This window comes from Bactrocera neohumeralis, chromosome 5, assembly GCF_024586455.1.
Source record: "Bactrocera neohumeralis isolate Rockhampton chromosome 5, APGP_CSIRO_Bneo_wtdbg2-racon-allhic-juicebox.fasta_v2, whole genome shotgun sequence".
In the NCBI taxonomy this organism is placed as follows: Eukaryota; Metazoa; Arthropoda; class Insecta; order Diptera; family Tephritidae; genus Bactrocera; species Bactrocera neohumeralis.
Window position 1 is genome coordinate 40,721,338 of NC_065922.1, and position 20,292 is coordinate 40,741,629.

A 20,292-nucleotide genomic window follows, 5' to 3' on the forward strand; every position below is an offset into this window, starting at 1 on the left:
AAAACAAGAAAATACGTTAACTTCGATTGTACCGAAGCCAGAATACCCTTCACAATTAAAAGAGTTTCTATACAAGAACTTGGTTTCATATACATGCCAAAGTGAGCCTGATCTCAACAATTGCTTTGGACAAAATCCATGCGAAATTTCGTGAAGATATTTTTCCAAAGAAAGTTTTCATTACTTGTACTAGATTCCGATCGTAGCCCAAGCACTAATACAAATGGCTTATATTGGGTTTGAATAAGTCTTTTCGTATTTTGTCAATAGATGTCGTTGCAGTCGTATCATTTATCAAAAATTAAAAAAAGGCTGTCTATAAAAAGAATTTCGATGTTTGGATACCACATGAATTGTCGGTGAAAATTTTAATGGACCGAATTAATATCTGTGATTCTTTGCTGAATCGATATGAAATCGAACCATTTCTGAAGCGAATGGTAACAGCAGGCGAAAAATGGAGACAAAGGTGGTAAAGCCCGGATTGGCACTTGGAAAGGTTATGCTGGGTTTGTGGTGGGATTGGAAAGAAGTCATTCACTCCAGCCTGGTCGAACGATTGATTCTAGATTTTAATCAACAACTGATGAAATTGAAGCAAGCAATCGAAAAAAAAAATGGCCAGAACTGATTAACAGAAAGGGCTTCGTCTTTTAACAGCACAACGCTAGACCAAACACATCTTTGATGACTCAGCAAAAACTGGGAGAGCTTGCCTGGGAAGTTTTGAAGCATTCACCATAGACCCTTGAATCAATGCCGAACTCCCATAATGGAGTAAAGTTGGCTTCAAAAGCCCGTCAAAATTACTTGTCGCAAAAAACCAGAAAAGTTTTACAGTGATGGAATAATGTCTCTAGCGGAAAAATGGCAAATAGTGCTCGACCTGTACCATTTTACATATATGGTTCATTAAAGTACATTATAAATAAAAAAATAAGTTGAAATTTGATTAGAAATACATACAAAAAGACTTTTTCGACTACCCAATATTTCGAATTTGATACAATTGAAATTTTCGGAAGAATAACAAATTTGTTTTGTAAATAAGTTAGCTGCATAATTGTATTAACTTAGTATATTCTTTTGTGACAATAAAATATTGATTTAATTTACACGCTGATAATCAATATTACATGGGGTCTAGGGCAACTTTCTCCCCGATTTTATTCTCTTTTTGCTCAAAAGTGCGCATTAATTGTAAAAACGCGTTCTCTCAATTTCATTAAGATGAATCACATATTGATCGATATATGCCGATGGAGTCAAGTGGAAATTTGAAAATCTTTATTTACTTATACATATGTATGCATGTATATAGAAACATGGTGGCCAAGGGAAGTATTAATCCGATTCAGCCCATAGCGGCTTAGTATTTTCAGAAAAGATTTTTTTCGAATTTCAATAATACATATGTATATCTCAGATATTGACTGATGTTTCCAATAAAAAGTCATTAATTAGAACGGGTGTCCACATATTCGGGGTCTGGTTGCATGAACAGTCTGACTTTAAGAATTTTCGGTCATAAGGTGGCTTACAGGTATCTTAAACGAAAAAATCGTAATGTAGCAATCAATTTCCTACAAAATTTATGAAATGGGATTTTTTTCAGTAGTTGGAACAAAAATAATGAAGTGTAAGGCGGAAGAATTTCTTGTTGCAAATAAAGTTTGTACTGAAGCTCCATGCTATAGTGGTCCTAACCGAACAATTTCTTCGAAAATCGAGGAACTGATTGGGGCATATACAGACGGTCAGACAAACGGACATGGCTAAATCGACTCAGTTCGTCCCGTGAATCATTTTTTTTAAGAGCTTGCGATATTATTCTGGGTGTTGCAAGCCTCGTGGTAAACTTAATTTATCATATTCAGGTAAACGTGTCTCCAAACATAGTTCCAAATTCGATTCCACATGTTTGCCTGCAGCATACAGTAAATCAATAAAGTTTACATACACCTAGTTCTATTAAACTACGACACCAAAATCTAAAAAGTTTACATACACTAATAAATATTTGTATAAACCAAAAGTAATTTTAATAGTTTAAGATTTATTTATTAGAGGTTTTTTGACCTTCATTTTGTTGCAATTATTACCCCCAGATGACGACCCATGCTCCCCACTCAATTTCTAGTATTATTATTTAGGGATATTTTGACCCATTAAGTCGATAAGGCAGTTTCTAGGCACTCTTTTGATTAAATTCGATGTTTACGAATACGGTTTTCCAATAAATTCCAGATATGTTGAACAGGATTAATGTTTGGTGGTTGCGTGGTATATGGAGTTATTTTTAATTCTATAACAACCCTCCACGTACAAGATACGATGTGTATTTTGGGTCGTTATCTGTTTTAAATAGATTTTGCTGTTATTAACAGCCGATTTAAGCACACATCTATATACATCTTTAGAAATAGATATAAAAAAAAACAAAATATATTCATATTAAAACAAGTAAACGTGTTATAGATTAATATAACTAGGTGTATGTATGTAAACTAACAGTAACAGATATGGTACATCCCAGGTCGTTCAATAAGTTTTGTCGTTTATTGTTCTGTATAATCTCCCTGAACATTAATACACTTACTCCAACGATACTACAATCTGTGGATCCCATCCCTGAAGTGAGAATCTAGAAGGTCTGCATAATACGCTTCAACAGCCGTTATGACCTCTTCATTTAATGAAAAACACTAAATATGTTAAACACGGTGAATGTTCCAACAATTCGAACTTTAATTCATGAATTTTAGCCATTGTCAAAATGCTTTGTGACACGGTGCATTGTCCTGATAAAAAAGGATTTTTTCTTCTGCAAACCTGGGGCTTTTCACGAATTTTTTCCTTCAACAGGTCCAAAAGATTGCAATAATATTCAGAATTAATTGTTTTACCAGTTTGCAAGTAATCCACAAACAAAATTTCTCTCGCATCCCAAAAACCTGATAACCTTCTTGGCCGTTTTCCGGACAAAACTCGTTTCGAAGCCGAACAATCAGGTTCCCACTACTCTTTAGCCCCTTGTTTTGATTCAGGATCATGGTGGTAGACCCAAGTCTCATCCGTAGTGTTGAATCGATGGACAAAATCCACTTTATCCTTTTTAAAACGCTCAAAATGTTGCTGAGAAAGTCGCATTCGAATGTGTTTTTGTTCCATTGTTAGCAAATGCGGCGCCCATTGTGCACACAGCTTTCTAAAACCCAAAATTTCGCTTAAAAAAGGCTTACACTGCCTAATGAGATATGTAGAGCCTCTACTAAATCTCTCTCAGTCAATCGACGATCTTCCAAAACCATAACTTGTATTTTGGCTATGAGTTCTGGTGTTGATGCGCTTTTTGGACGTCCTTTACGTGGATCGTCTTCAAGGCTTGTATGACCACTTTTAAAATTCAGCAACCCATCTTTCCACTTTTTTTATTGTAGGTGAACAATCATTATACACTTTTAACATTTGTTCGTGAATTTCTTTTGGTGCTACACCGTTCAAAAATAAAATATTATCAATGCACGATTTTAATTTTTTCCATTGTAAAAAAACACTGTGACACGACGACACTAAATGGCTTGTAAACAAAGAATGAATTGACAGATTGAAATGAAACTTCACATACGTTCATATGAAAAGTGTACCAATAAAACCAAAACAAAAAAATGTTGGGCTAGTAGCAACGCCCTCTCTTATCGAACGACACAACTTATTGAACAACCTGGTACTTAGTCAACTTACTGAAAATATAAACGTTTACATACAACTGGTTTACGGGTAAATATTCGACTAGTTCGAAAGTGATAATGATTTATTTCAAAACAAAATTCCCAAGTCAATTATTTCGAATATTCAATGCATAATTCTAATAAAATTATATACTGCTCATCAAATTCATACCGAAGTATCCAAAAAGGCATGTAATAAACAATAGATGATCTGTGGTTTTTGTCGAAAAATCATTGTCAAATATCACACACCAATATACATATACTCTTTATAACAAGCGCGGAATATACATACATGTATATAGTTTTTTACAGTAATTACCATAGTTTTCCAAATTTCCAAAACTTCTGTAATCGTATGAACTGAAGCGATTGGCACAGAAGTCTTACACACATTCATACAATGGTTAGTTTCTAGCATCACTAGTTTTTATGTAGTACTAATCTACTTACCTGATTTATTAATGCTCTAGAGTTTTTGTTCAAACATATAAATATACTGTTATTTTCATGGCTTATACAATTTCCTTAATAATTTACAATCCAAGTTCTTAAATGTATAGTAATTTGTGCATATATATTTATTGATTATTTATAACAAATGTATTTATATTATTATTTCGATGATTTTAATGTAAATGATATGAAATGAGATTTGATAAAAAAACCCCTGTGTATTGTTGTTGTATAGGTTCATGGTCAGCATCGACAAGTCCGGCCCGTTCGCCCTCGCCTTCTCGTTATGGTGGCCATTATTCGCGCAGTAGGCGTACAGAACTGCCTTTTCCCACATATGGGACAACAAGTCTATGTCAAAGATCACGTTCGCCGAGTCCCGCTCGACTTCAGGAGATGCGTGAACGAGATAGACTTGGTTATGGGATTGATATGGGTACAAAAACAAAAAAATAAACAAAAAAAAACATAATGTGTTTTATTTCAAAATTTCTGAAAAAACAATTAAACAACAAATAGCAAAGCAAATTGATGACTTAAAACTAAAAAAAAATAAAAATACTACACATATTAATATAATTTAACAACCGTTCTCTCATTCATCGCATCTTCTCATCTGTTGCGTTTGTCTACAGTCTTTCATGTTTTTACTCGTCATATGCGTGCATAAAATAGCATACATACTAACAGCTAGCACCTAAAAACACCAATTATACATAGTTAATACATAATTGTATATAATATACATATGTATGTATACTATATGGACAAAAGTACACAACATACAGTTATTCTTCTTCACTCACAAACATGTACCTACAGATATACGTACCCATGTAATTGTAATCGTCCTCTAACACCAGCAGCCATTAAAGAATATACTATGCCATCTTAACTTCCTAACCTATACTTTAACGCAAAACTACAACACATACATACATATGTACATATGTGTACAAAACCATCAACGTTAACTCATAAACATTTTCTGTATATATAGGAATATATGTATGTGTTATATATGGTTATGATTGAATGAATGATGTGGTCAGTGTGTTTATTAATAATAGATGTGTGCTACTTCATTTTTGTTTTGACAAATATTTTTAAGCATTTTCAATACATACATACACATGTCATTTCTGCTCAAACTCACTGCCCATCAGCAATTGGGCTAAAAAAAATCTCAAGATTATAGAATATATATTAATTGTCGCTAACTTATTGACGATCGATCCTCAGTTTTCACACAAGTTATTTGGCAGTTTCATTAAAAAAAAACTAATTACTGAATTTCAGAAGATTGTCAACCTCTTTGGTGGAGTTTTTAATACAAATTTGCAAGTTATGCGTTAGAACTTTAAACTCTCAGACGGTGAAGTGACAAGTTATTATTCAGTTAGTATCGATAAAATTGACTTTTCCCTATTATTTTGTTGTTGGCACGAATTATAATTGAAACATAGTTAGCTCTCAACTATTCAGTTAAATCTCGAGAAACAACAATAAATTGCAAGAAGCGTTATTATTATAGGCATTCGCTTTTCGTCATTTATTTTCAAAACCTTCAGTAGTAGAAATTCCATATACTTTCGTACTTTCTACAAAGTTGAAGCCGACAGTACTTCCAGTAACTAAGAAATTTTTTTTTTACGAAAAATAAATACGAAACTTCTTATTTTCACGCCATTTTCATGTGCCCATTTTGTTGCTGTGATCATACGATATTTTCATGCGATATCAGCGGCGCACCAGGAGACATTTTATGCATGTACCGATTTTATGGTAAAACACTTGCCTTTGCACATTTGGTTTTTGTATTCATACCATAACGAAATCTTTGATTTTTTACCGTTCATATGTAAATTATCTGCAATATAAAATATCTAAATGTTTCACTTTGATGTAATTTTCATATTCCATGGTTTTGGGTTCTTATCCACACAACATAACTACACTACATAAAATAAGCGACTAATTCCAATATGAACAACTATTTTCTAAGTCATAGTGACTCTGAATTATTTTCTATTATTAATTATTTATAAAAATTTATTTTAACGCAATTATTTCGTATTAGGTGGTACTCATGTTCAGTACAGTTACCCAACGCTGGCATCGCGACGTGCTGGCATGGGTCGACGTCTACCACCGACACCAAGCAAACCATCAACACTACAGCTGAAGCCAACCAATATTAATTTTCCAAAACTTAACGCAAGTCCAACACATGTAAGTCATAAGAGAGTAATAATGTAATATTACAATTATGAGAACTAAGAAATAAAATCGTTAAATACCACAGTTTGAGAAATGTATCTCAGACTTGAGGGAAATTAGACAAAAAGGGTAATTTTTTATTCGTTAAAAGTAGCGCAGCCAATCTCTTCGTTGACGCTTTCAATACTAACATTTTAAGAGGAAAGATTTGATTGTTTGTTTGTTGACTTACATTGAATAGGTCTCAGCTTCTACTTACTTCTTCTGTATAAGGATTTGAATAATTCTTTCACCGTTGCGAAGCTGCTCTCTCTCCGGCGAATCTAGTCCAAATTTTATTTTTAAAAAAGTTATGAATCCTTCCTAAAAACATAGCGTTCGCTGCGTAGACTATTGAATAAAGAATAAAATAATGTGCTACGATTTTGCAGAACAAACAATTATCTACTAAAAATGTCGTGGCAGCATGAGTCTAACTGTTATAGTTACATCGCAATAAGTGTTATTTTATTAAAAAAAAATTGAACTGTTAATAAATTAAAAAAATTATAAGAAACGCAAGCACAAAGGCCACGATATAAGAACTAACCTTAAAAACCTCAAAATCGGTTAGTGTTGAAAGTTTCCTTCGGGTATACTTAGACTAGTAATAGAGGGAGAAGAGAAAATATTTCTATTTTGCATGCAGTGTTAATGTATATATTGTTATTGCTGTTTTAAAGCTAATATTTTTCTATTTTAAGACACATCACTCGACACCCCATAGTGTTCATTCTTTGCCACACCACCGTGATCTGCTTCGGGATCGTGCGATGTACCGCGACCTGTATAGCAGTAGAGAACGCGATCGTGATCGAGAGCGATATCGAGATCACCTTCGCGACTACGATATGCGGTATGAGTATCGGGATCATGAACGTGAACTCTATGAGAGAGAGCGTGATCGTCAAAGGGATTTCGAAAGAGAAAGGTTAGTAAATAATTTAAAACTCAAAGCAAAGTGATTAAGGTACATTATGCGAATGAACACAGTGTGGTAAATATTTTGTGAAGTGTGAAGTTATAGTATAAGTCCTGGATAAAGTTTTCAAGTTTAAGACGATAGCAAATCTGACGATGGCGAAAAGAGACGAAACCATAGTATAAAGAAAACTATATGCTTGCTGATTTCGAAAATAGACCAGTAAAGCGTTTCTAAGTAAAACGGTCAATATTTATGAGCACTAGTCGCGATAAAGCCTTCGAAACTTACACGTCTGTGGCCATAAAATATATTCGAGGATTATAGATGCGACCGTTGCATGACTTTCTACTCCATATCAACAGTGTAAAAAAAAAAACAAAACTTTGAAGCATACATATGAATCACATTAGGTTCAAATTACTAGGGTTCGGCGCATGAAAAAGAAGATTGTGTTATTCCTTTCGCTGTTTGTCGCCAAATGGGGATGCCAAGCGAAGCCAGGTTCTTCTTCACCTGGTCTTTCCAAAAGAGTGGAAATTTTCCACTTCCTCAGCTACCCCCGGCGGGTTCTGCGTCGAATACTTTGAGAGCTGGATTGTTTTCATCCATCTGGACGACATGACCTAGCCATCAATGTCGCCGTATATCTCGTAGAGCTCATCGTTCTACCGACTGCGGTATTCCCCGTTGCAAATTCGCCAAGGGAATTCGATTATCAACTTTTAAATAGATTCCGTACCGTCGTTCCGAATACGATATATTTATCACCACATCTTATATATGTTATTTTAGAGTATTGTTTTTTTGCTCCAAATAGTCTTTGTTAAAACCTTAAGCGTGTATTATTCTTCGTTTCATTTCATAACATTTACTATATGTTAATGCTTTAATAATGTGTAAACTTTTGTTTTAGACTGGAATATATAGCGCCGCTGTCGTTTGAACAAGCGCTCGCTATGGGCAGAACGGGTCGTGTACTGCCGTCACCCGTTCTAAATGGCTATAAGCCAAAAGGTGGCTTACACGCACGACATTCGGATTCGGACGAGGAGGACTGGTGCTAGCAAAGGCTTTGATTGCGATTGCGTAATCGAAGGGAACAGATCTGGGTATAGCATCAAGCCATATTTCCATCACTTTCTGCACCGGATTTAGACCATAATTTTGATACAATACCGTTGCAACACTTCACAGCTGCATCCGATACCGATATATTAGAAACCACATTCATAAATACTGCCACAGCTGCTGTTGTTAATTTTAACGATGACACCGAACCGGATGCCGCTACACTTTTACGAATGGGTGCCAGAGCCGCAACAGAACCCACAATTTGTGGCTTAGATGTGGATCAGGCCGAGCACAGACGTCTAAGTTCGGCCTACAGACAGTTTTCTTTGGTTCTGCCACATTCAGAAACGGCACCAGAATGTGATATAGCTACGACGCGAATATATTCTGATCACGAGCTTTTCCAACCAAATCAACAGCATACACAGTATGCAGTCAGTGAACCACACACGCCGTTAACCAGGTACTTGCAACAGCAGCCCGACGACGACAGCAACAACACAACCCGAACAACATGTGTATCATACGTTGTAGAAGCCGACAAATACATATACACACATACAAGTATATAAGTAAAATATTCAGCTAAAGCCAGTACGGTAATATAGACATTAAAATAGATTGTGACTACAATAGCAGTTAGCTGATGAATTATATAATTGCATACAGACAAGTGTACAGAGTACATAACACATTACACATTACCATACACACACACACATACCAAATATTCAGATATTTAAATCTCCAAAAAGCCGATTCTCTCAAGTTAGGCGTACATAAATATCATTTGAAAATATTAATTTCCTCTATTTCATAGCAAAATATTTCAGCATATGCATAAACATAATTTATACGCTAATGTATATATATGTATAGTTATGTCTGCATGTATAAATAAATATGCATATTTGGATGCATAGGTACTGCCTTGTTTCTGTTGAAGTTTGGTCCAAAGCATTACTGCAACTACTGCACACAAATGCATGCATACACATACATAGGTATATACTAGGAAATTGTTATTCTACATACATACATACACATTTGTTTGAAAATTTGTTAAGAGACTTTTAACTATGCATTAAACTCCGTTGGTAGCTTTAAATAACAAATGTGGACATAGTACATTATCATACATACAAATATACAATCAAGCATTTATCCATACACATTTGCATACACATTGAAGTAAGACAAAAAAAGACTTCTTTCGTCGTTTACATATATTTTAGTGTTAATTATAAAATGGATTAGCTTGAAGCGAAATGATTTTATTCAATAGATTTAGCGAAAATAGTAATAAATATAAATACAAATACAACTAAAACACACATACACAGCTAAACACACAACACATAAACTCCAAATTTATGAAATGGCAAAGGGAAATGGGGCCAAAAGCGTAAAAAATAGTCTAATTTGCCTAAAACTCCTTGAGGATTTGTATAGCGAATGGGGGAATCGTAGCGAATAGCAAATTGATTAATGTATAGTTATGATTTGAACATTTGGAGCTACTATATTCACACATACATACTTGTACCCATAATAATATACACATATATACCGTAGATAGCCAAAATCACCATAGCATAAAGTGAACTTGTAGAAATGCAATATATTGTAATTTTAACACACATTCTAAAAAGAGTAAATACATAAAGCATACTTACATATACTTATACCATACATACATACACTTATGTAACCATGCACGAAGCAAATAAAAATTATGAAAAATATTAATAGATTTTTACACTGAAGCCAAGCAAAGTTTAGAGTAGCAAGTTTTTAAAATGCATTTAATAAGAAAAAATGCAAAACTTGAAGTCTGAATACAGAAAAGCAGGCAAATTATAGACACACACATACATTACGGAAAATATACCACTCACGAACACGGCTACATAACATGACACCAATGCATTTTCTCCACATGACACTAGATTATGACCAGAACAAAGGCACACAAGCACTCTGTTACTAACATTGATAACAAATGGTCGAAACTGCGCTTGGAGTCTCGTGAAGTGACTAGCCACACATACCAGGGTGACATGATCAAAGCATTTTCGAACTAAGAAACGATTACGTGCACACTGTGATAAGAATACACATATATGTATGTATGTATATAATATTGCCTTTGGGTACATTATAACTGTGGGAAGAATGTTTTTATGGTGGATTTTGAACTAAAGATCTCATAAATATCCAACCAAGGCGACGTAATCAGGCATTTGAGGAGCCACGAATGTAGCAACCGCATACTGGCCAACAATGGATCTAGTACTACCACGAGTTCATGCCTTCACAATCAACCAACAAGATTTTAATTATTTTTCGAATGCGTCAATGGGTTTCATTCGTTCATATATTCGAAATAAATAAATGATTAAGGATTGCGGTTCACAATTTTTAAGCTTTAATTGAGAATGGTTGAAGCGTTGATTTCTGGTTTTTTTTTATGTCAAAATGTATTGTCGGAAATTGAGAGAAATCTGAGGCGCAAGTAACACTAAGGTGCCAGCACACTTCAAGTTAGCCGAGAACAATTTTCATAGTTTTGTATGCCGCTATACTCAGCGACAACTGAAAGGATTATAATGATATACTTACTATACATACGGTAGATGCTTTATTGTTTTAAGTTAAAATCTGCTGATGTCAATGAGAGCATAAATAATCATATAAAGATCAAAGAAAAACATGTGTCAACCACAATTCTTAAGCATTCCATTCAAGACTGAATGTAGGCGAAGGCTAGAAGTCCATTATTTTCTCCACAAGTGTAGTCAGCAAAATCGCTTGCACTGTCAACATCCACACATACACATCTATACGCCCGTCAACACTGTGCCGTTGCACGTGCACATCTCAACACAAACAAACATACCATATTTGTTTCGAAGTCTGCAATAACACATCAAACGATACTGGTCGAAAGTAAAACTTAATTTAATAAAATTCCAAAATCTCGAACATACGTAGTTAGTGTGGAAATATCTGATTCATAATATTTTGTAAATAATCGCGAAATCGAAAAATGTAAAAATTTACCTAAAAATAAGCTAAATGTATTAACATAATAGGCATATACAAAAAAAATATATATTTAAATAAAATTACAAATTCAAAATACGGTGGACGAAACAGCGCACAAATAAATTATGAATTCCCAAAGAGTAGAAACAGATAAACAAAAAACAAACAAAGCCATGTATAACATTAAACATAATAAAAAGGTGGCAGCATCCATCTGTACAGTATTTTTAGTTCTCATATGAATTGTAAATTAAAAATATTCGCAATAACTTTGGTTACTTTAAATAAGAATTGTTCATGTATTATTTTAATTAAGTCAAATGTTGGATAAAATTGAAACAATAGTAAATCCGTATATTTTCGTTATTTTTTAACATTTGATCCTTTATGATATTAAAAAGGTATGTTTCCAGCTTACAGTTTACCATTTAACAACATTTCGAGGATTAGTATGTTCCCCAAGTTCCAAAAAACATTTTCTAAGGATTTAGAAACACATCATTATTGCGATGAATATTGCTAAATAATTATCCAAAAATTTATTCTTTCGTGACCATATATAATATATGTGTATGATATATGTATATAAATAGAGTAGCGCTTTTATCCTTTCAAATGTTGTGGCGAGAGTGGCGATGTGGTTTTATATTTATACCCTGAACAGGGTATATTAAGTTTGTCACGAAGTTTGTAACACCCAGAAGGAAGCGTCGGAGACCCTATAAAGTATATATATAAATGATTAGTAAGTTGAGCTGCGTCGATTTAGCCATGTCCGTCTGTCTGTCTGTCTGTCTGTCTGTGTGTATATATACGAACTAGTCTCTCAGTTTTTAAGATATCGTTTTGAAATTTTGCAAACGTCATTTTCTCTTCAAGAAGCTGATCATTTGTCGGAACTACCGATATTGTATCACTATAGCATATAGCTGCCATACAAACTGAATGATCGGAATCAAGTTCTTGTATTGAAAACTTTCACATTTGACTACGTATCTTCACGAAATTTGGTGTCAGTTCTTGTTCATAGAAATAATGTAATATTGGAAGAAATTGTGCAGATCAAATCACTATAAGATATAGCTGCCATACAAACTGAATGATCGGAATCAAATGCTGGTATGGAAAACTTTTGCATTTGACAAGATATATTCACGAAATTTGGTATAGATTATTTTCTAAGGCGCCAATGTAATCTCCGAAAAAATTGTTCAGATCGGGTAACTATAGCATATAGCTTCCATACAAACTGAGCACATAGTTACCAAAAGAAATGCACCTATGAAGGGTATATTAGCTTCGGTGCAGCCGAAGTTAACGTTTTGTCTTGTTTTCTTGAAAATTTCATTAACAGAGGTGATACCTAAGTACAAGTACATATGTACAAGTTGCGAACTGCTAATAGATTTAAAAAACTTTTGCTCGACAATGCTATGCTCGTACATTTGGCATTGCCTGTCGCGGATAATCGCGTTTGTTGTTGGTTGGAACAGGCAAACCCGGGTCTTGGGAGGTATGATCTTAATTTAACAAATTAACTTATAATTTATGTTAAAAGAAACTGTCAAAATATATAACTTCTCTAAACCTTTTGTATCGAATTTCCACTTACTCTATTTGGGAAAAAATTATTCATCAAATCGTATAAACTACTTTAAAGATTTAATGAAATGCTTAACAAACAGTTTGCAACACTAATTTGCATTTCCAAATAGTCTCTTTCCCCTTAGATAATTCCAGGGAACTTTATTCTTCGAGCAATTGTTGTTATATCATTACTATTCACACGCATTCAAATGGAAGTATTTCTGTAAATTTTGTGGGCTTTAAGCAATTTAATATCCACACTAATTACCTGCGCTAGTTCTTTAGAAAATCTTTGCTTAAATTTTTTTTTAACTATACTCTAATTAAAGATAATTGTAAAAAATTTTTTTACTTTTTTTATATTATCTTTTTTATTATATTCTAATGTGATTACCAAGTCCACAAATGATTACTTTTCACTAAGAGTACGACTCGTTGTTTTATAAATCATCAAAGTATCCATCTCAATCAGCTTTTATTACAAAAAACTGTACTACAACAAAAAATTAAAAAAAAACGCATAACCGTAATAAAGCCACACACAGTCATAATCTCAACCACACAATGCATACCTACACAAAAAATATTAACACAATTACAAACATACTATAAATAATGCAAATATGAAACCAAATCGAAGTATCTTGATCTGTTCCTTAGGTAATACGAGAACGATAGGTAAATATGCAATACTGAAAATAATTCATAGCTACATTGTAAGGAATAACATAAAAGAAAACTAATTCACTAGATTAATGAAAACAAATATTGCTAAAAATAAACATTTCGTAAATAACGTTAGATATTGTACTTTAAATAATGGAAAAATAATAAATAAAAATTATGTAAATTTTTGAATTAATACTTTATTCCTTGAGAATAAATTGCCTGCGTGTGAAATTTAAACATGAACGTGAAATACTGAGCTAGTCGTATAAAATATTTTATATGAAACCTAAAACTGAATAAAAACCAAAAACAAAAAACAAATAAAAAACAAAAAAAAGAACAACAAAACTTACCAAAAAATAACAACTTGCCCTTACTTGTATTAAAATTAAAAACAAAAAACACGAAAAAGAGAAAATATAGTGCAGATAAAATAGAGTTTAATATTGAGCAAAAAGAAAAACCAATAAATTATTAATACAAATTAGCGCGATTAAGGCATAAATTGAACTTACCTATATAAGAGAAAAATTTAAAATAAAAAATTCAAATGGTAAATATTTAATGATTAATACTGTAATGTATTTATGGATATAATAACAATATAACACCTGCCTTCAATAAATTTTATTATACTTTATTAAAAAAAGCAAAGAAGAATCATGATATGAGCAAATGAAAGTAATCATTACTTTTTATTATTAGGAATTCAAAAAAATGAAAAACCAAAAAAAAAATAAAACAAAAAATAATAATTATAAGAACATAAAATAATTATAAATTTACGTAAAACCAAGCCAACTTTTACAATTGTAAATTAAACGTAACTGAAAATTAAAATTTTATTTTTAGATATTTAAATTATGACGTTGAAATGGAAAAATCAGCACTCATTTCATACTGAAAAAGCAAAATCAAATTGCATAAAATAAAACCAAACAAAAGCAAATAGAAACAGAGAAACGTTACCATTTGAAATGTAAAAACTGCGCAGTGAACACATACAGACACACTACAAATTTAAAAGCATAAATCATTCATCAAACGCCTGTCATCACAACCAAAGATTACCGAATTGTCCCTGAAAGCGTTTACAAATCATGTGATTATGTATCAGTTGTTAAACTATTCCTTTACCTTAGTTCAAGCAATCTATCATTGTTTGGTATGACACAGTTGTCATATAATACTACTGTGATCAAATTGAAAGGTGAATTTTGTCCATTTCATTTCCTTCAAAGTAATCCTCTCCCGCTGCAATCCACATATGCCAATGAATTTTCCAGTCATCATAGCACTTGGACAAAACCTTCGTCGTGATGGCCATCATAGCCTTCTTCGATTCAGCTTTTATATCCCTCAATTGAGTCAAAACGGTCCACTCCGAGGACGATCATATGAATTTGCTGAATAGCCAGAAGTTACACGAAGGTAAATCAGGCAAATGCGGTATTAGTTGAAAATGTGGCGAAGAAGTGCATTATCGCACTTCTTGGTTGTAAAAATTCAGACATAGTAAAAATCGAAAAATTCACTTTTAGACCCTCAAAAAACGACGCGTATCTCAAATACTAATGCATATTTTGACGTGAAATTTAGCATAGATGTCACTAACAGTACTACTAACTTAACTTTCAATTTGAGCACAGTAGTATAGAAAGAATCATTTTCATAATTCCCGCCCTTGTTTTTATAAAAATGTGCTTTATGTAGTCTAGTATTGTGAATGTCTGCTTTAAAGAATTCTTAGGATTGCACTTGAAAACTTTCAAAGCGTTCATTTCACTATTTTGTCGTCATCAGTTTGTTTGATTTTACAGTTGTGTAATCAAACTTTGAAGAAATGTTATCCGCAATAAGGTTCCATATATTCAATAGAATACAAAGATGCCAAAAACATGCGAGTATTCGCTACATATTGTTGATTGAAAATTATTTTGTGTGTTAAAAATATAATATAATATAATATATTTATGTATTCTATGATCAACTACCACTCGATCCTATAAATTTTTAAAAGCATATATTTTAATTCGGAGTTAAGAATCGATTTAAACTTCTGTACTTTTATAACACTTGCAGAAACAATTTTCGCTTTTGTAGTTCAAAGTTGACACAACGATAATACAAATAAATAGTTTCCGCCCGCCCTTATGGCATTTCATCGAAAAATTCTGGTATTAAATAAACATTTTAACTTAAAACGATTTGAAGAGAGTGCGGCATGTTTTCGTAACCTAGGATTAGCAGTCAGTTTCAAAAGTTTTAAAGAACACTTCCAAAAAACATGCTATTCTTCATTTTTAGTTTTGATGCGCTTTGAAAACGCAATGATTTGATGTAGAGTTTTACCCTTAATTGTTTAAATTTACAAAAAGCTTTTTAATCATCAACCAGGTGACACATTCCAAGTTTCCACAGCCCACAGAGGTTTGCGGTATTCATTTTCAGATTAGTTCTAAGTCTCTTTATTACTCAAAGTTATGTTTCCACAGATGGACAAATATAATTATATATGTAATTTAATTTTTTTCTTTTTTGTTGAGTTATCAATATTATCTTTTGGGTGTAGTAATTATTTTTATTTCTAAGGCCCACATCTACTTTTGACCCAAAATTATTGATTATAAATTCCAGAAATATTCTGAAATGAAATACGCTCGCTCAATCATTGTAGCATGTCATATTATGATACCCAGCATTTTTTTTTGTATTTTGATTGAAATATTGTGTATATCAGTTTGTTTTTGGTTTCCCAGAGTTACCTCATATCTCCATTAGAAGTTTATTTCCCAATTTAACAATGTCCATCCACTTTTTCGATATACTTTAAACCAAGAATGATAGAAATAAAGACAACCACAGTTTCCTTCCGTAAATACTATGAAAGTGTGGCAATTTGTTCTGTTAGATTTCCGGAATATTGTCACTCTCATACCTGATATAACCAAACGTTAAAATAAAATAAGCTCATAATATTTAAGATAAAATATAATATTCTCGTTAAAATATTTATTTTTTTGCCGAAAAAATAACGGTACTATATTTTTTAATATCAACAAACTCTATTTGTATAAAAAATAAAGACGATTCAAATTTTTTCACTTTAATGCGATCCCGCAATTTCTCGGTATTTTTTGATATAACCACCATGTGAAACAGCTTGCTCAGAAATCGGATATTGCAACTATCTTTGTTTTAAGATGTGTAAATGGTAACTATATAGAAATGAGAAGATCTTGTTAAACATTGAAATGATAATTTAATGGATATAAAATAGTACATGCTTTGGGTTGATATTACTAGGCGCAAAAAAGCCAAAATGAAAACATTGTTTCTAATCATATGACATAGAACAAAAGCCACAAACGCTTTATAGAAAACACAAAGTTTCAGTGAAATAGTAATTGCATTTAATAAATTGGTTTACTTCATCAAAAATGAATCTGAATGGTTTGTATCTTATACTAAACGAAAATCTTATAGTTGCAAAAATTCATTCGGATTTTTCAGCTTGTTGCAATGCAAGTGAGCTTTAAAGCTGTTTCACACTTCAATCCTAATGACTAATATCTATTTTAAGCGGAATGTGAATTATTTAGTGTTCCTCTTGTAACTGCAATTTCTATGTATAAAACATCCCTACTAAGTACAATGAGTTCATAAGAAATCCCGATATCGAAGCTGTTCCAGCATGTTGGTGAACAAAATGTTTTTTGTTTTTTTTTTCTTTTAACTCAAAATTCCCTTCATACACATACATATTAATATATATACATATAATAGATGAATACATACCATACCCTAAGGGCTTCATTATCTTACGCTTTTATATGCCATTCACTTCGTATATAAGAATCAGACATTAATAAAACTTATAACAATGATACATGCCTGTTTACATATACCATACACATAGGTATATACATAAATACCGAAAATGCGCCAGTTAAGAAAAGCTTCAACTTAGTCGCTTTGTTTTAAAGAGTGAGTCAAAAGATTTTACTTCGCAAATTCAGTTTTTGAAAAATATCAAACCATTTTCCTTTTCCTTTTCACGTAATCGCAGTCAAATATTTAATAAATCCAAGTATTTCAAATGCATTTTACCAGTTTTGTAAATGGCCACTTAACCTTTGGGGTTTGTGAAGTGTTATAAGCGATTATAGAATACATAAAGTGTATATACGAAAGTTCATTGAAAATTTATTGAAGAAATCGCAATTTCAAGTATAAAAATTAGTTCACAACCGCAAGCCCCAAGGTTGAAGGTCATGAGTGAAAATGTGAGGGTTAACAACAATGTTTAAAGGTGGTGTTAAATACCACCACGAATAGTACCATTTTCTCAAAACGCTGCGTACAAGAATAACTATCCACAAAGGTAAATAAATTGTCCACATGCATACGAGTACTAATCATAGTAATCATTGAAAATAATATTATGAATCCAGCAAAGCATTGATAAAATGAAATTTATAAAATAAAATAAGATTGAAGAAATACAAATTTAGTTAATGTTGTTATAAACAATTATATTCTAATTATTAACAAAAATAGAAAAATCCAACCAATTAAAATGAGACATTTTTTTTCAAATAAATGACGATCTAAAGAAAAAACTGTGTTGTTTTCATTGCCACTCTGCACTCGTTCGCTAAATATACCGAGATGCTTTAAAGAAGAACCGACACAAATAAAGCGTTCTTCCACCATTTAGGCTACGTTGTTATAATACCATTAGTTCTCATTTTCTTGCGGTAAGTGATAGAAAAAATTGCTGTGGCCGGGATACGACAGATACTGAAGCTATTCGCAGATTATTTTGTTAAAATTTTGACCTATTTTTCATCGATTTCTGACACTGTGAACGGTCTTTAGGGAACAGCACTTTTATTTACGTCTGTAGAGCCTATTTTTTCCATTCTTTTCCACTGAATTCATCATTATCGGTTTCTATGTGGCCCATGAGGGAAAATAGCGCGTTATATTATATATAAGGGTTGAACCAAGTCGAAGTACTTTTTTCAATAGAGTTTTTTATTCAGTATTTCCATTTCATCATGGAAAGACTTACGCCTAAACAACTTTTACAAATCGTTCAACTTTATTACGAAAGTTATGTAAAGTGTGTGTTCCGCGCTTCGCTCAACTTATGGTCAATTGTGCTTACTATTCGCAATACCGTCACCCATCTTGAGACCCAGCATTCATTATTGGATAACATTCGACCGCATAGACCACGACCAACACGCAGTGAAGAAAATATAGCAGCCGTGAGAATGTACACGAAGAACGTGGAGAGTCGATGCGGCGCCATTGGCAGCAACTTGGACTGACGCATGGAACGGAAATTTTAAATTGAAAGCCTACAAACAGAACTGAAGCTGCTCGGCCTACCAAGCAACATCGCCTTGCTCGATGAGCTTTTGAAAAGTTCTAAGAAGAAGCGCCAAATTTTCTTCAGCGATGAGGCCCACTTCCGGCACAATGGGTATGTAAACAAGGGAAATTGCCGCATTTGGGACGAAGGGCAACCTGAAGAGATGCAAAAGCTGCCATTTCACCCAGAAAAAACAATGATTTGATATTTCTCCAAAAATGATGCCCAGTGAGAACGTAAGCGACTATTTGATACCTAAAATTGAAACTCGTGATCTCTGGGATATTTGGTTTCAACAAGACGACGCCACTCCCACACATCGCATCAATCAATGAATTTATTGAGAGAACACTTCGGTGAGCAGATATTTTCAATGAAGTTTCTGTGTTTTTTCTTTAAAAAAGTAGGCAACCTCGAAATAGATCACCCCATAGTATGTATGTTAATGAAAGTCGATAAATGAAGTTGATATTAGGAATGTTAATTATACTAAATGCATAGTCTGATCTAGGAAAAGGAACTATTTTTACATACTGAATCCAAGTTTGCAGGTATTAGAGATAACGGTTTAAAAATTCACTTGTTACTTAAAATAGACGATCATTTCAAAATCGATATAATATATTTTAACAGCTGTTCTCAACTACGACAAGAAGAAAGAAGAAAAGAAAGTAGTGTAAATAGAAATTTTGCAAGGCAGCTATGCAAATACGCGTGCCCGTGCGTACCAGTACGTGCCAGCGCGTTTTAGTTTGATCACTTACTATAAAAGGCCCTGAGTCTAAGATGTTCAGCAGTAGACGTTCATTTCATCGAACTGAATCGTTAACTTCTTTCAAAATGAAACTGTACTTTATATTATTCTTTGCCATAGCGGCCTGCCTGGCATATGTACAGGCGCAGGATAATACTACAACTACTACAACCGCAGCTAGTGATACCACCACTACCACAACAGCAGCTGGAGATACTACCACGACTACAGCAGCTGGAGATACTACCACGACAACAGCAGCTGGTGATACTACCACGACTACAGCAGCTGGAGATACCACCACCACCTCCTCCACCACAACAACAACAACAGCAGCGACCACTAAAACTACTCGGAAGACAACAAGAAGACGGAGAAGAATAAGAAGAAGAAGAAGAACCACACGAAG

The 20,292-nt window shown here is 33.1% G+C and overlaps 1 protein-coding gene across 20 annotated transcripts in view; it reads left to right on the top strand.

Annotated features, from left to right (window-relative positions):
• Positions 1-18,326, top strand: part of LOC126759958 (voltage-dependent calcium channel type A subunit alpha-1) — a 142,278-nt gene extending 123,952 nt beyond the window's left edge. For 16 of the 20 annotated variants that reach the window (XM_050475234.1, XM_050475237.1, XM_050475220.1 and 13 more), the window contains 4 exons: positions 4,423-4,623; positions 6,268-6,419; positions 7,151-7,377; positions 8,285-18,326. In XM_050475234.1, the coding sequence (XP_050331191.1) occupies positions 4,423-4,623; positions 6,268-6,419; positions 7,151-7,377; positions 8,285-8,435 (731 nt within the window). In that variant the 3' untranslated portion in view covers positions 8,436-18,326. The remainder of the gene's footprint in view (positions 1-4,422; positions 4,624-6,267; positions 6,420-7,150; positions 7,378-8,284) is intronic. The other 4 variants (XM_050475238.1, XM_050475232.1, XM_050475233.1 and 1 more) reach the window with 2 other exon arrangements.
• Positions 18,327-20,292: the final 1,966 nt, after the last annotated feature.